The following is a 17,500-nucleotide window of genomic DNA, read 5'->3' as shown; positions in this document are numbered from 1 at the left end:
GGTCTCAGATCAGATATAGCTGAATTATACATGTATTTTCTCATTTTCTCCTTCTGTGATATGTTCTTCTACCAGAGCAGTCACAGTTGTGCGTATGTCATGTTTTTTTGTTTTTTTTGTTTTTTTCTTTCTTTCCTCGGGATTGATTCATCGACGATTAAGCTAAAACTTCGCGAAAACTTTTTGCGGTTTGAAATATTATTTTAAAAATATTCTTAAATGGATAGCTCCTTTTTTTTTCTTTTTTTTTTTTTTTGGTGGGGAGTAATACCAGATAATATTTGGAACTTTAATCAAATATGTCTGTTTAGCAGCACATCCTTACATTCAAATGGATTCTTTTGAGAGTCGCTGGTGTCTGAGTGGGTTTTTTCTTAAATATCATGAAAGGAGACATATTTTAACAGCAACCAATCATAATGTTTAGTAAGCTGGTAAACTATTTAGCAAGTTATATTCGTCCTCTCTTTTAATCATCTGGACATATCGTCCATGCTGAATCAGAATAAAAATGGCACAGATGACTGTAACGCTCTGTTTCTAGTTCCTCTTTCACTTTGTTGTTTTGTTTCTGTCTGTCAGGGATTCATTGATTTATTCATTGATTTGTATGACATATTTAAATGAAGCATTTCTTCAATTTAAAGCAGTAATACACCCATGACATTTACTGGCCACTGACTAGTTAAAGATCACATCCTTCCAGCCCTGTATAATGTTTATTACTGTGTTTTTAGTGACAACCTCTTGCAAGTTTTCCTCTTTGTCAATGTTATAAAAAAAAAATTCACATGCATAAAAATCTGAGCTATTCCTTCAAATATAATCATGTGAGCAAAGAGGAAAAAGTCTAATAGTCTCTGGCTTTTATGGGTCTTTGCATAAAGAACCAAAGGCTCACCTGTGACAACCACTTTAATGTTGCATGTCCGACTTCGAAGCTTCTTTGCATAAAAAGATGAAAGATGGGAAGAAAAATCAATAGTGAGGATAGTTACGGCGGGGTGTCAACAAGCGATGGAGTCTTCCCCCTCACGTCACACACACCCAGCTGTGAACGATGACGCCTCATATACGGGGTGACCTTCAAAATGTCATAAATGTGTTGTGCAATAAAGTGTCAATATTTGTGGTTATATGGAGCAGGATGACTTTTACAGTAATTGGAACAGCCGCATTAAAAGCTGTGGATCAGTCAACTGATTAAAGACAGGCGTGCTGGACAGCCTGCTGGTCACGTGTCATCTCAGACGTGCCTATAGGTGTGTGTGTGTGTGTGTCACACCACACACACACACACACACACACACACCCTCACAGTAGAGAGAAAGGAGAGTTCAAACTTCTGATTTACCTTTCTTCAGCATGTGACTGAGGAATGTGTGAAGCATATTTATTATTGAAGTGTTGTTGTACGCCAGGAAAACACACTCTTGTGTGTGTGTGTGTGTGTGTGTGTGTGTGTGTGTGTGTGTGTGTGTGTGTGTGTGTGTGTGTGTGTGTGTGTGTGTGTGGATGTGTGTGTGTGTGTGCGTGTGTGTGCATTTGTGTGGATGAGCCTTGCAGAGCTTGTGTATATGTGTCTATTTGGACGTGTGGTGTGGTGTTTGTCCTGCTTCTAATCTGTGTTTTGGATTTTTTAATTTTAGCCCCCATCTGGGGTGGGCAGGTGGGCCACTGTCTGTTACACGAGCTGGGGGAATCTTTGCCAAAAAGGGATCTGTACAGTAGACCGCTTGAAATATGTTTATGAGGAGGCAGCTACGGCTACAGTATGGTGCCGTCCTGGATGATCACTGAGGGAATTGTATTTTGTTTTAATTTATTTATTTTTCTCTTAGATGCATTAAAATGCAAATGCAATAAGAATGGAGTGCAGTTGATGTTGATTCACTACACTGAAATTGTAAAAGAAACTGCACTATCTGTGATGTTTGACAGTAAATTTACGATTCCGTGTTGCATTTGGTGAACGCAGACTCCCGTATTTGTCATGATCTTCGCTTTCCATGAAAATTTAGTAGATTTTAAAAAAAAACAATACAAGGATTTCTACGTTTTGTTGTTTTTTTTTTTTTTTATCAGTCGTGACTGAAAAGGTTGGAAATAATTCACATCTTTGCGTAGATTCTTTGTTCGCTCATCTTTTACTCTCTCGCGTACACGCCATGTGATAAGCAGCAATAATTTGAAACCAAGGTCTGCGTTCAACATCTGCTTTTCAAACCTAAAACTGTTTGCTGGCTTCTTTCCCCCCCCCCCCCATCAGACACAGAATTAAACCGCAGTTGCAGAGGCCAAGCAGAAGCAGCTGGTATTTAGTATCTGCGTATTGTCACAGACTTAACATTTAGGTTGCCTTTCAGTTTCAGTTGTGATAAATAGCTTTCAGCCTGATAGCAGCGCTGCTGAATGGAGTTGTGTGTTTAGTGTCAGTGTGGAAGAGGACTTGCTGACTTGGGCCTTTCCATTCTGTAAACCTTATTTGACTCGGCGACAGAGGAGGGGCGGAATAGGGCTTGGAAAGGGGGGAGGGGGGCACGAAGGAAAAGAAAAGATTAGTTACTACTAAAATTCGTCTTTATTGTGTGGCACGGTTGCCTAAGTTGGTTGCCCAGTTTTGATTCTTTTTCTTTCTTCTGGCTTCAGCCGTCCGTTCCCCACCGACCATGTGTCAGATTGGAAAATAAATAACATTTTGAACCATATTTGTGTGTATTTGAGTTGGGTGCATAGTGACATACAAAATATGTATATACATACATATAGATACGTATATATACCACATAGCCTTTGTGTGTTTATGATGAAATATAGTTGAGACGACTGCACACAAAATCAGACATGACTGATTTCATCTGTAATAATTTTTTTTCACTTTTCGACAGTAAGATCTTGACCACAAAGTTAAAAAAAAAAAAATGTTTTCCTTCCCTGTGCACACATGCATAAATACTGATCGGGACGTGACAGCCTGCACGACTAAACAAAGAAAAAAGAAAAAAAAAACTTTCATATGAAATTTTCCTGCAATGAATTTGGCAAAAATGTGTAATGACAGTTCTGTCTAGTGTGGCTGGATGCTGAACCTCCTGCACGGTGACGTCCATCAAATGCTATTGGAGCTGCAAGCGGATATTTTTAATTTAGCAACTACAAGATACAAGACAAGTCGAGTCAAGCATCTGTTGTGTGTTCCTTTTTGTTTCTTTTGAAGTTGGGTTTTTTTCCCGCGTTTTGAACTTAACTGTGTTGAGCGGGCCTTTAAATATTGCACTCATGACTGTCAAGCACATCACAGGCTCTTAACCACCCGTACAACAAGGCCAGTGTGTACAATCTGACGGCGACACCCTCCACCTCAGATTATGCTGCTGTCAACACATTCCCAGGTTGTCGTCAGTCATTTTAGATTCACATTCAGAGAGGTGATTGCGTTGATAACAGACTGCTGTTTCATTAGACTGTGCATCATCATTTTTTGGCAGTGCGGAGGAAGCGGCAGAGGGCGGGGTCAAAACCGTTATCACCCTATCATATCTCTGACAGCTACCTGTCAAAATCAGGTCGCACGAAGAGATGCGAGGAGATCCTGCGATGCTGACATAGCCAAATCCATCTCTCTCTCTTTTTTTCTTTATTTTTTTTTTCTTGATTTTCTCATTGTTAATTTTTCACTGCATATGCTTAATAGGAATGATGATGATAGTACGGATAAAAAAGAAAAAAAAAGAAAAAAGAAAAAACAGGAGAAAGGAGAGGCAGTGGCATTGAAGTAGGTGGTGTTGAGAGTGTGTGTGTGTGTGTGTGTGTGTGTGTGTGTGTGTGTGTGTGTGTGTGTGTGAGTGTTCGGGGGGTGGGTGGGGGGGATTTCAGGACTGTGGCGTTTTCTAAAAGAATCTGAAAAGCTTCTGAACCGTCAGCGTTCTGTCAGAGAGGAGAATAGCGCGGCCCGTGAACCCATTGGAAGCGTCTGACTTTGTGTGGCATTTGCACATTTGACAATGAGGCGCAGACAGAGAAGAAAAACACATGTTGTGATGTGTGTGTGTGTGTGTGTGTTTGTGGGGAGGGGGGGTGGAGGTGGGACTGGATTGAAGTGGTACTCAAACACACCTTTCCATTTGTTTCCTCCCTCCTTGTGTTTTGTGCTCCAGATGTTGGGGACGACTTGGGGAAGGCGGCGGGGGGGAGCGTTCAGCCGTCTCTGCCCCAGCATCGGGAGAGGAGCCTGGCCTCCTCCTCCAAGGATTGCCCCTACTGTGGCAAGTCCTTCCGCACCTCCCATCACCTTAAAGTCCATCTGCGGATACACACAGGTCAGTACGTCCACAGACATCACTGCAACACACACACACACACACACACACACACACACACACACACACACACACACACACACACACACGGTTTCTCTCCAGCAATTAATCATTTATTGTACTTCATGGAAAATTTACATCCCCTACTTGTACTGACATTCCTTCTGGGGTTAGCCTGACATATTGGTTTATGAATATCAGCCTTATCAGGTATCTGATGTGTCTGTCAGTTTGTTATATGATGGATGTGATGCGAGCTGAGAGCAGATCATATATCAAGTTGAGAAAGAGAGAAAGAAAGTTCAAAAAAAAAAAGAGAGAGAGAGAAACAAAGAAAGAAAAACAAAGTACCTCCATAAAAATGAAGTCCACAGATGGTCACAGCTTCCATTCACAGTATCACAATGTCCTGATAAAAACCAGCATCGAAACAACTCGGAGATCCTTGTTGATCACACACACACGCTCTGCTCTCTTAGTCTTACCTAAACCATCAGTCCACTTTTTTTTGTCAGATTCATTTTCAAATAATCAAAAGAATCAACTTTTGCAGGAAACACAAATGTCTTCACAACGTGCCTTATTGTTTATTTTAAAATTGTGTTTCCTCACACTCATCATTTTATTGAGCTCCAATTATACATAACAAGGGTTCAGTGTCCCGATGACATCAATTTCACACACTCGCTAACTCACAATAACTTTAGGAGCCAAAACAAAGCCGGCCTGTCCGCAGTTGAGGTGTATGCGTGAGAGGACGCGTCGAATAGATTCAGCTTAATTTTTTTTCAGTCAGGCATCCTCACCCCCTGAGCTCTGCCCATACATCTCACCAACCAGGGCTCAGGCAGCTCTGTGACAATCTGACCGTCGGTTGTTACTGGGAGGTGAAGGCTGCAGTCAGAGTAATGATGTGGACTGTGGATGGGAGCCAGGGTTCTAACCCTCTGTAAGGTACGAACGCCCCACTGACTATCCAGGTTAAAGTCACAATTAGAGCACCCAGAGGTCACCTTACAACAAGGACAGCTGCTCCTAGCTGGTGGGCCTAATGTGGAAAGAGGAAGTTTGTAAGGTCACAAAGTGTTTTCTAAGCCCCAAGACTGAATCATGATGTTTTGGGAGCCTTCTAACTAAATATTAGAGAAAGGATATTAATTTTGTTTTCCTAGTTTGTAATTATTCATTAATAATTCTGTCATGCCCGGAGTTCAACCTCTTTTTCTCTTTTTTTTTTTTTTTCTCATGTATTCGACTTTTTCTCCAGACGTCACCTTCCTCCTCACTAAATAAAGAACGCACTCTCTCCAGTGACAGCAGTAAAAGTTCATATTGTCTAATATGCACATTTTTCTATAATAGGTACCTTTAAAAATATAAGAATGTACTTCCGATATTCCAATGTGACATCAAATTCCTATTTTTGTGTAATAGCAGAAAATACAGAATTAAGCTCTGCAGTATTTTCACATCACATTTATTCATTCAGTTCATTTTATATTTTTTTTTTATGTAAAGAGAATCACCAATATTGTAATTTTCTTTTTCTTTTTTTTTCTTCTTTTTTTTTGTTTGGGTGGATGGTGGGGGGGGGGGGTGCTAAATGTGAGTTATGTCTTCATGTGTTGAAAATATAAGAGAAAAAACAAAACCTTCAGCCCTCCACACCAAAGAGCAAAAGTGGGGATGTTCAGTAAGGAAGTAGTGTTTAGGAATGGAATGTGTCTCTGGATGCTGGCCTATCAAAGCACTGCTTTAGCACAGTCTTCTGCTCACAAAGAGGAAAAAAAGCAGCTTGATGCATCCCCAACATGTGGCCTTTAAATCATTCTTATAACGTAATCACACCAGCTCCGCTGTGACATCCTGATTACATCCACAAGATGACTTTTACAGTGGCTAAAGATCCTCTCTGTGCTCTGGTGACAATAGGCAGAAATTCACAGATGAAAGCCCAAGCTCCCCCTTCATCCTAATGCAATGTGAGTGACACAATGGAGTTTCGGTTGAAGCAGCATTGTGCAATGCGACGTCAAAGATTAATGAGCGGCTAACACCGGCTTGAAAGGAATGAAGTGCATTTAAATTTCTCCAAAAGTTAAAGAGCTAATGTTACAGTATTAATTTCCTCTTGAAAACTGAGTGGGAAAATATCCATTAGCAAAATTAACCACAGTTTTCTAGGTGGCTAACATTGTGTGGCTGTGGTGCTACAGTGTGGGGCCACAGCTAATGAACACACTGCAGAGGGTGATATTTCATTATACAAATTAATGCTCACATTTTAATGGGAAAGTCACATAATGAATCTAGGCTTCAGTGACAGCAATTAGAGGCCCAGATTGTCCCCTTCTGGACAAGGCACTATTTAGCAGTAAGCAGCTGTGTGTAAAAAATAAAAAGGTCCTCGCTCTTGACAATCGCCACACATAACTTCAGGCAGGCCCGCATAACCAATAAGAGTCCCTGCTCACCTTTAAATGAGGAGAAGGGGGAGACAAAGAGATGGAGAAAGAGAAGGAGGAGAGGCAGGACTTGGCCATGTCACTTAACCTTAACCTAACCTTGTAATCAGAATGAATCAAGAGGGACCTGCGATCTCCCCCCTCATTCCTCTCAGCTCCTTCCTCTTTTTTTTTTACTCCTCTTTCTTCAAGTATTGTCCTCCTTCCACTGTCCTTTTTTTTTTTTTTTTTTTTTTTTACAGTTCTTGTGTCTCATGTGTAGTATCTTAGTTATGGTGCTCCTGAATTTAAATCCTTGAATATTTAACGCTATATTCTCATAAAGGAAAGGCCCTGCAGATCACTCTTTCGATTTTACTTGTCAGAAGTGGAAGCCCAGTGTTTTTCTTTTATTCCAAATGGGTATCATGATCAACCGGGGGGGGGGTGCAATAAAATGTGCTCAAGCTTTGACCAAAGATTACACGGATTTGTGCTTAACTCTGCTTACTCTATAAGCTCTCTAAAGGAAATGATAATAATTCACTGTGGACATGAATAGGTTAATATATTTGCCATTCTGCAAAAAGGAGAATTCATGCATACACTAAGCATTGTGAATTCCCCTCTGTGGCGATAGAACTGTTAATCCTGTCAGTATATAAGCAGTGTGCTCAGCTCGACATTAACCTCTTTAAAGATAGACTATATTAAATATATTTGTTTCATTGTCAACTTATCCCGTGGAAAAAAAAAAAAAAGACAAAACAAACAAGCACTATTAAAAGCACATTATATAAAATCTTTACAACACATAGTATGATATATTTTGCTCAATCCTGGTCATGTAAATATTCACCAAAGCTCCAAATGTCCATCAATCTGCTCCCCCACAAAAATCTTCCATCCAAAATTCTATTTCCTCGTGTTTGAGGATCTTATTTAAGGCAACAGGTAAAACTCTAAAAGATGGATGTATTCCTTTATTCTTCTATTCCTTGGATTTACCGGTAGTAAATAATAAATGTCGACCTCATATTTTAATGTGTCATATTTGACTGGACACATTTATCTGACATGCCTGAGTGCTTAGGGGGCATCTATGGCGCGACCTCCCCTCTGAGACGCTCAGTTCACCAGCAGCCACTAACTTAAGCACATACACTTATAACAGATGTCGAACAGCTTCTACCCATTATTCAGCCTCTCAAACATCCAACTAGTATTTTTCCATCTTTCTGGCCAAATGGAAATTCATCTACCAGTATGTCATATCTATTAAGCCATTTTAATTGCCCCCTCTGCACAGGTTTGGGGTATTTATCTTAACTTGTTTCTATGACGCTGTCGCAATCCACACAGAGCCAGATGAAACCAGTGCATGCAACATGAAGTGCAAACATACTGCGGAGGAATAGATCCCAGCACAGCAATCAGGAGAAGCATGATTTATGGCCACTAAGGTGTCGCTTAGATGTTTATGAGCTCTAGTTTTTCATGTCAAAGCTAAGAAAGCTGCAGTCATGCAGTTTTTGCCCTTCTATCAGTCACTCCCCTCAAGAACAAGACGTCCAAAACAGTTCAACAAAGTCAAGACAGAGAACAGCTCAAGAAAAAAAAAAAAAAGTTTACTCTTCTATTTTTAACTCCCAAACAGCAATTTTCTGGTTTTGTGGCGGTAGTGATCTGTCATGTGGCTGGGAGGTTGTGCTGTTTGCGCTGATATCAATTAAAAGTGGATTAACGGGTACATAATGACCTTTAGCAGTAAATTGTGTGTAATGTTGCAAGGCAGGATACAGTATATTCCCCAGATGTCACACCAGGCCCCTGACGTATGATGGAGCAGATGTCTTAGCCAGTCCAAATGGCCCTCTAAGACACAAACACACACACATACACACATGCATGCACACAGGCTCAGGCCTACAAGCATACATAAACATGTGTTCACACAAATTCCAAATGGTGCACGTGTGCACACACACACACACACACACACACACGCAAACACACACACACACAAACAGACATAAATTGGAGCGGATGCAGAAATACATTTTCGTCTGTCTTCCTCGCTCCAGAAATCTTTAAAAGCTCAATTTTAATCAAAAGCTGGAATAAACTGACAACTTTCTCAGGGCATTTATTTATTTATTTCACTTATTTATTTTTCCATACCCCAGAAACATAAGAGGAGACTAGCAAACACACAGTCTTTACTTTTCATTTTAGATATGTATATGGTACATTAGTCTTTATTTTCCCCATATGAACATTAACAGGCTCTTATAAGAGAAGAAAAATTAGAGGGGGAAAAAAAAGAAAAAGATCAGATCAGTCTAATTTCTGTCTAATTTGGCTCCTAGAATATCATTTTGTCCAGTTAGAGGAATTGAGAATGATCATTTGCATCAGGGACGTTTCCTTATTAAATCAGCACTGAGCCTCTGTTCGGCAGCTCACAGGAGAAGCACTTATTGGGTTAAAAGCTCATCTTGTATGGTTTATTTTAAATATACTCTATGCCTCATAGCCACTCCTGTGTAAGAGAAAAGATATCAAATCACTGTCTGTCTGTCTATCTATAGTCAGGGCTCCCTGTCTCTGTACTCTCCCGTTGCCTGTTTTGTCTCTCTTGTTCTTTGTCTCTCCTCTTTTCAACATTTCCACCTTCAATTTTCTTTTGTATACTCTCCTATCCATTTCTCTCCTCTATCAATATTGTATTGAGTTGGTGTTTGTGGCCCTGTATTTGAGAACTCTGCAGTAGGTCTGCAGATCGCAGAGTCTTTTTCTGGAATGGTGCCCTCTAAATAATGATAAATTACTTGAGCAGTATGCCATTTGCTAATTATATCCATGATTTACTACACAGCCCGACTTAAATCATTCAAACCAGCCTTGCGTAACAATGCCTTTTTTTCTGTTTCTAAAATGGTTTCCATGTGTATAATCTAAACATTTTGTGGATGTATTCTGTATATAAAGAAGTGTGCATAAACCCAAAACACTTCAACCATGCTCTTTTTTATTCTTTTTTTTCCACCAATCCCCCTCTTTTCACACAATCACTATTATCCCTCTAACAGTAATTCCACTCCGGGAACTTTTTATATGTATATACTTAAAAAAAAAAAAAATCAAGCTTAGCATTTTTTCCCTCTTTGTTCATTGTTTAATGAATCCAAATCTGGCTCAGACTCCAAGCCTATTATAATTGCTAGCAGGATGTGTTCTATTTCAACATAAGTATCATTCCAATGGAAGATCCACTTCTGGAATAATACAGAGGTGTAATACCATTATCAAGAATACTCATGAATATGTATGTGCAGCATAAATAAATATATGTAAATACTTCATGACAGATTCACCCCTGTTTTACCATAATATAAATCTCTTTGATCTGCGTGTCCTGTAGTGAATCATGCAGTTCTTTATCGGAGGGCTTCAGTGCAACAAGCATGTGGTTCACATATGTCGTCTAAACATCACTTTTCTATTTTTTCATATTCATTGACTTGGTTTCATAGAATATCATCTATATTTTGCTCCCAGAGCACTCCAGTGTGGGGGATCGCATGCCACGGCTGATTTATGCTTCTCAAGATAAACTGCAAATAAGCAATGTCCGAGAAATTGCACTCTCATCAAAGAAGCAGAGGAGTGACAGCAAACAAGGCCAGAAAAGGGCCATGATGACCCCGCTGCCGACACACACATATCTGTACACACACACACACACACACAACGGAGATGGAACCCCACCCTCAGCCCCAGCCCCTAGCCGTGTGGATACAGATAGCATCGAGACAGTTTGGTTGTCAGTAGGAAATATTATCTCTTGTAGTGGACTGAAAGCACCATATGGTGAAATATTTTTTATGGTGTTGATGTGAATGATGGCTCACTTGGTGGGGCTGGATCGTGCTGGATCGACCCATATTTAGATGCCTAGCCCACCACCCCCACCCTCGTGAAATAACACATGCACACATCAAGTGGAACAGAGCTGGTATATGTGGGAGAGCGACAGAAGAATCCACAGTTGTGTAGTTGTGTATATATATATATATATATATATATATATATATATATATATATATATATATATATATATATATATATATATATATATAATTAATTTTTTTCCTCAAAAACTCAATTTTACTTATGTTTTAAGGATAACTAAAAAAGACGAGCCATTGCAAAATATCATTTTTTAATGAAATTCATATAATTTTTGAGCTCTACTCATTTGACCTAATTTTCATTGTTCGGGGAGGTTACATGACCCTAGGGTCCACATTCCCTGCTCCAATAAATAGATTTTGATATCCACTCAGTGTAATAATCAGGTTAATTATTCAATGTTTTCCCTGTCTTTTTCTTTTCTGTTTCTGTGTCTCTCTCATCATCTCTCAGGAGAGAAACCTTATCGGTGCCCTCATTGTGACTATGCCGGCACCCAGTCTGCCAGTCTGAAGTACCACCTGGAGCGTCACCACCGTGAGCGCCAAAATGGCTCCACCAGCTCAGGCCCAGCCTCTGGCCACACTCCTTCATCTGACCACAAAGAGGATCATGGGAAGGCTGCCGGTGGCGGCATCTTTGCTCGGCCAGATGTCCTCCGTAATGTTTTCAAGAGCATGCCCTCCAACCTAGACTTCAGGGCAGGTCCGTTGCTGCCACATCAGTGGGCAGCCGGCATGATATCCCCACATGACCGAGATCATGACCGGGAGCGCGGAGACCGCCGTTTTGACTCTGCCTCCTCAGCTGCGAACATGAAGACTGCTGATGGCCCGTCCCCTTTGGTCTCATCAGCTACAGATAGCTTCTCAGACCTAAGCAGGGCTTATCAAAGCATGATGGGAAATGGAGTCCACTTTCAAGGTTCTCTCCAGGCCTTCATGGACAGCTTTGTCCTTGGCACTATGAAGAAAGATGTGAAAGACAGTCAGAGTCCAGTTCATCTCCAAGCCCAATGTTACCACGATAACGGTGAGCCCAAAGCAAAGCGTGCCATCTCGACTGACCAGGAAAGGGAGGAAAAGACTGACGTCAAGAAGACCTCAGAGCCTGGCAAACCTGGGTCACAGTATGAACCCCTTGATCTCTCTGTGTCTGTCCGCCCCGAGTCTGCTTCTGGATCTCTCCCTGGCTCTTCAATCACCATCCATGACAATGTGGCATGGCATGGCTGTCTGTTTTGCTCATTCTCTACTTCCTCATTTGAAATCATGGCTCTGCACCTGCAGGCCAACCACCTGGGCAAAGCGCAACCACAGCGACCTGATACAGGCAAAGAATCTCATGGAGAGGCCTCCCCTACTGCCTCCACCATTCAGTCCTCCAACATAAAAACTACTGGCTTAGCCCTTGAAAAGGATGGAGACAGAGATGGAGAAAAAAGCCTGGGTGGCTGGAGCAATCACTTGGACCAGCCCTACAACCCCTTCCAGAGTGACTTCTATCGACGATTTGGCGGCCTGTATGACGGGTCTCCCAGGGCCAACCAGGCCCTTCAGAGTTATATAGCCAGAGAAGAGCAAGTGCTTGATCTACCTACCCAGATCTTTGGAGGCATATCTTCCTCTGGGGATGACCATATCGGTGAGGGAGGTTCCTGTGGAGATGCTGAAGAGGAACAGGTTGGATCAGATGACGAGATCGTCAAGGGTGGGGTGCAAAGTCCAAATGAAACCCCTTCAACCACCCCCAAAGGGCAGCTGCAACAGAATCACTCTGATGAAGAGGAAGAAGAGGGAGGAATGGCTGAAGTGGAGGAAGAAGGAGATGAGCATGGGCAAATGGAAAGAGAGGACGAAGACTGTCCAGCAGACCACCACCAGATCCACCCCAAACAGCACCAAGATGACTCCCCTCTGCCCCCCAAGAATGGAACTGGTTTGGTGGCCTCTCCCTCTGCTATGAAGCCACTTTCTCTTGTTCCTCAATCTAAGAACCAAGGTCTGGCACTGGACAAGCAGTGGCAGCAGGGCCTGAGCCTCCTGTCTCCAGGAGGTCCTCCAGGGCTGTTGAAGACTGAGCAGACCCACCTAGAGCAGCAGATGAACATGTTGTCAGTCCTCAGAGCCTACAGCAATGACAACCTCCCTGCATTCAATGGCCTGGGAGGCGGAGCATCCACAGGGGCCATGAAGAGGCCTGATGCACCTGGTGAGTGTCTTTAACCCTTACTGGAACTGCAAATACTGTTACAGCACACAAATACAGACCCATAAAGCTGCAGAAAAATACACACCTGAAAAGTGATAAAAACACACACAAATTGCATTTGCCCACAATTGCATACTCATAAACACTAGACAATCAAAACAAACATATATACGTTTTTTTTCCCTGGCACTCACAGAGGATTCCCAGATATTCACCAAAGGTCTAGAGATTGGCTCTGAAGTGATTTCAGCCTTATTTAAAGCAAGTTTAGAAGCTATCAGCCTGGCGACTAGCAACAGATTAATCTTTATTACACGTTTATATTACTAGGAGTGCAGTGCCTCCCTCCCACTCCCCAGCATGGAGGGAAAAACCCTGGATGAGTCAGAGCAGGACCTCAACTCCCCGTGCCACCTCCTGCACATGTCTCTTAACTATCTTAGCTCTCATAAAGCTGGCTCCCATAAGCCCATTACTTTATAAGACTCGTCGATCTATGACCCTGTGAAAAATGAACTGTCAACTTTCATGATTCTGCTAAGGTTACAGCCGCTCCTTGAGACTGAAGAAGGAAGTGAATTTTTTTTTTCCCTTCACAATGCTTTTTCGATGTTCAGGGTTGGTTTCAAAAGCGTGTCTTTGAGGAGATAGCAAAACACTGACTTAAGAATACTTCGTAGAAGTAACATGCATAAAAAGATTAAATCTTAGATCTTTTGGTTAGAGTTCTCAGATTTGAATTAATTTTTTTTAAACTAATTTGCTGCCAGATATTTTTAACAGCAGCTGCTAGGAGTTTTAGAACATTTGACCAGATTTTCAAAACGTACTGAATGCTGTGTTCTATTACTATGTGAAAACCTAACCTACCAAAAGAAAGACTAGACTCTTCTTTCATCAAGAAAAAAGGTTTATTTCTACCTTGTGCTGTTCCTTAGTTAACAGCAGTAAAACATAGCCTGGCTTCACCACAAACACCAGTTTTTGACCAAAAATGGAGAAAACAAGACTTTTGTGAAAAGCTGTGTCAAACAGAACTATGACTTTTTTTCTTTTTTTTTTTGCTTTAGTGACACTGCAAACATCTTGACAGTGATTTGCTTCTATAACAACACTGAGAACGGGCTTTTGAAGGTGATATAATGTAGTTATGCATTTATACCTACATTTAACATCTAGATATACATTTACATCAACTTCATTTATATATTTTTTTTTGTTTTGCTGTCGTACCAATAACGTATCTAGTGAGTTCTGCTGCAGCTCTCTGGTGTCCAGGAGTTGCATTAAAGTGGATGTGATTTTAAGCTCCATCCATTTATTCTCTCCATCATCTCCATTGTCCTTTCTCATGATCCCTCAGTCTCCCCAAAATACTGTGAGCTGTCTGAGTTTGTACGACTTTCAAAGTTGTCTATTTTCTCTCTTGTCTCTTCCTGTCTTTTCCTCATATATACGGATTAATCCAAAAATGACACCGTTGCCACCCCTCCTCCGCTCTTCCCCACTTCCCCACTGGAAAACGTTGACTGACGTCTGAATGTAATATTTTGAAAATATCGTGATTTGTTCTAGAGCGCTTCAATGACAGTCCAGAATCACATTTCTTTTCTCAATGTGGACAACACACAGATTGTACTGTTGCCCACTGAATGCAAAACTGGTGTTTGTAGGCATGCATTCATAAATAGAAACATTAACCTACAGTAATAGTCATCCCTTTGTTAATGAAGCAATGGAGCTACATATGTTCATCTGACCTTTCCATCAGACAAAATATTATCTGTTGTCATGGAACCAGGCTGTCTGCATATCTCTGCATATCTTAACATCATGAAAACGTTTTAACCATGCGGGGCAGATATATGTTTCATTTAATAGAAAAATGCTTTTGTTTTAGAATGTCCTACTTATTGTCTAACCAGAAAGCCTGGGGAAGCAAGCTATGCAATGTGGGCAGTTCCCTTTGCAACTAGGAATGCTTGACCTTTATAGATAAGTCTTTCTCTGTGGAACAAAAGCCTTTCTTACATTCATTGACATTAGAAAACCCAACAACTTATTGTGTAGCCAACTTCCTGGAAATAGATATTGCCTGTTAAGTTCTCAACGATGGTCCCAGCCACAGCAGGCAAAATTCTGAATATCATAGGGACGTTTAAAATCGAGAGTTGTGGTATGACTGTATGAGTGAGCTGCTGACAGTCGATGGATTTTCATATGAACTGATACAACACTACAATACAACACTGCACACTAGATGGATTGATGGGTGGGTGGTAGGCAGGTAGTTAAATAGATATAAAGATGATAGACTTCATTAATACCCAACTGGGAAACTCACATTTTGCAGCAGTAATTAATAGACATAAAAACATAATTAAGATGAGAAAAAAAAACAACTAAGAAGAACCATAACAAAAGGAAGAAGATATATTTTAGTTGTCGCCTCACAAAAAGGCAGTTCCGGGTTCAAGTCCCGCTCTGTGCCGAGTTTGCATGTTCTCCCCGTGTCTGCGTGGATTCTCTCCGGGCTTCCTCCCACCTCCAAAAACATAGGCTTCAGGTTAAGTAGCCGGTTTCAAATGGCCCATAGGCTGGGCTTGCGCTAGAATTGAGTAAGCCACAAAAGACAAGGCAGCGACGCAGCACACCGCGCCAACCAGCGTTGGAAAGAGCGAGAGCAAGAAGAGTGAATTTTCTCGGGAATTTCCGAGAGTCCAAAAAAGTTGTGTTAGCATTTTTTTTCTTCAAAATAAGAACGCCACTGTGGCTACACAGGCTTTAAAACCTTGTAGCCACTCTGGAATTGACTTTGCCTATAGCGTCGTGGCGATCGACTAGCGCAAGCCCAACCCACAGGTGTGAGTGTGCGTGTGCTTGTTTGTATATATTTGGCTCCGCAGTGCACTGGCGTCGTGCATGGTGTCTACCTTGCCTCACCCACAACCCACGACAGTAGATGAAGCGGGTAGTGAAGATGAATAAATGAATGAATGAATATAATTTAATAAATACGTTAAAAGTGTGTAAAATGAGATATACAGACAGAAGTTACTATGTATGGCCCACAACATATCTGCACAGCCACTATAGTGAGACTCTGTCCGATATGTTAGAGCTATTGTACAGAGTGATGGCTTGTGGTGCAGGAATGGTTATGTGTTGATATTGATGTCAGAGTCGTTTTGTGGAAACTCTCAGTACACAGTAGACTTTTTTTCATCTCCTCTTGCCTGTAGTTGGTAACCCTGCTGTTACTGACACCATTGTTTGGCTAAATATCCAACTTTTATATGATAAAGCCTGGATGAGAAACTAGGCAAACTTGTTTCACAGTAAAATGCTTTTACAGTCCCTTTTTTATGCGTCCACTTGTAAACCCCTCATACTGGGGAGGGGTGGTGGTGGTGATGGTGGTGGTGGGGGGTCACACAACGTGAAGAGCAACAGCCACACATTCCACCGTTATTTGGTGGGTGGAGAGGAGGTGGGGGTGGCAAAGACGTCCGGAAAACTCAATTCAGACCTGGCAAAATGTGATTATCTGGAGTGGGTTTGCATTAGGTTTGTATGCAAATACAGCATAAATCATTAATATCGAAATTCTCCCCTGAATCTGTGGGAGCTGTTGTAGGGCACGCGCCGCACGTCTGGAGTGGCCGTCTCTTCATTAGTATGCCCAGAGGAGGGGAAAGGGTTGCAATGCGCATGAATCTACTTGCACTCTGACACATAACAGATACACACATATATGGATCCACGCGCACACTTATTCACACATCTGTAGTATCAAACCACACCTCCCTAAATTGGCCCAGGAATTGGATTTATCAATAAATGTCATTAACAGCAACAGTGGGCCTGAGGTCTCTGTAATCAGACAAGGTATCTGGTTACTGAGGTACAGTACGCTGTGTAAAGATTGATATGAACCCGCACCATTTGCTGTACTGTAGATGTGCTTAACACAATCAATACTTGGCTGCAGTGGAGACCTATCTATAGCCATGCATTATCAAACATGAAGTATTACATTATTCAAACAGTGCTGTACATGCCATGCCTGCTTGCGAACATTGCTCCTCACATCGGATTACTTACATTACCTCAACCCCCATGTTCATTTAATATATTAAACGTGGACCAGGACTTTAGGAGGCTGAGATTGACAGGCTGGAGAGGGAGTGTTGATAAAAGTGTAGGACTTTAGACGAGCTTGTTGAGGATTTCAGAGGAGAAAATGGCAGAGCTCACCGCAGAGCACCTCTCGCAATTTGAGAAGTGGGCTATGTAAACAGAGAGTTAGTGGATGGGATAGAGAAAGAAAAGAGGGAGATGCTGTATATCCTCACATCAATTACAGCCATCACCTCCAATTTAGAAGTACTCTCACACTGTGCTCCACGCCGCTCCCCATAAGTGTTGTTTGTTGGGGTTTTTTTGTTTGCTGACGAAAAGTGTCCGAGAAACAAAACCCACAGAAACCTTCCTGCAAAGCTCCAGGTTTTAGTTCATCAGTGTTGAGTTGGAAGATCATTTTTAGTGATG

The 17,500-nt window shown here is 41.5% G+C and overlaps 1 protein-coding gene across 7 annotated transcripts in view; it reads left to right on the top strand.

The window, feature by feature from the left end:
* The window catches only part of znf536 (zinc finger protein 536), a 214,369-nt gene that overhangs the window by 137,800 nt on the left and 59,069 nt on the right, over positions 1 to 17,500 (top strand). For all 7 annotated transcript variants that reach the window (XM_068310868.1, XM_068310862.1, XM_068310876.1 and 4 more), the window contains 2 exons: positions 4,158 to 4,319; positions 11,192 to 12,949. In XM_068310868.1, coding sequence (XP_068166969.1) covers positions 4,158 to 4,319; positions 11,192 to 12,949 — 1,920 coding nt within the window. The remainder of the gene's footprint in view (positions 1 to 4,157; positions 4,320 to 11,191; positions 12,950 to 17,500) is intronic.

The sequence above is a fragment of the Antennarius striatus genome, chromosome 1 (genome assembly GCF_040054535.1).
Source record: "Antennarius striatus isolate MH-2024 chromosome 1, ASM4005453v1, whole genome shotgun sequence".
Lineage (NCBI taxonomy): Eukaryota > Metazoa > Chordata > Actinopteri > Lophiiformes > Antennariidae > Antennarius > Antennarius striatus.
This window is presented reverse-complemented; position numbering and strand designations above follow the sequence as displayed.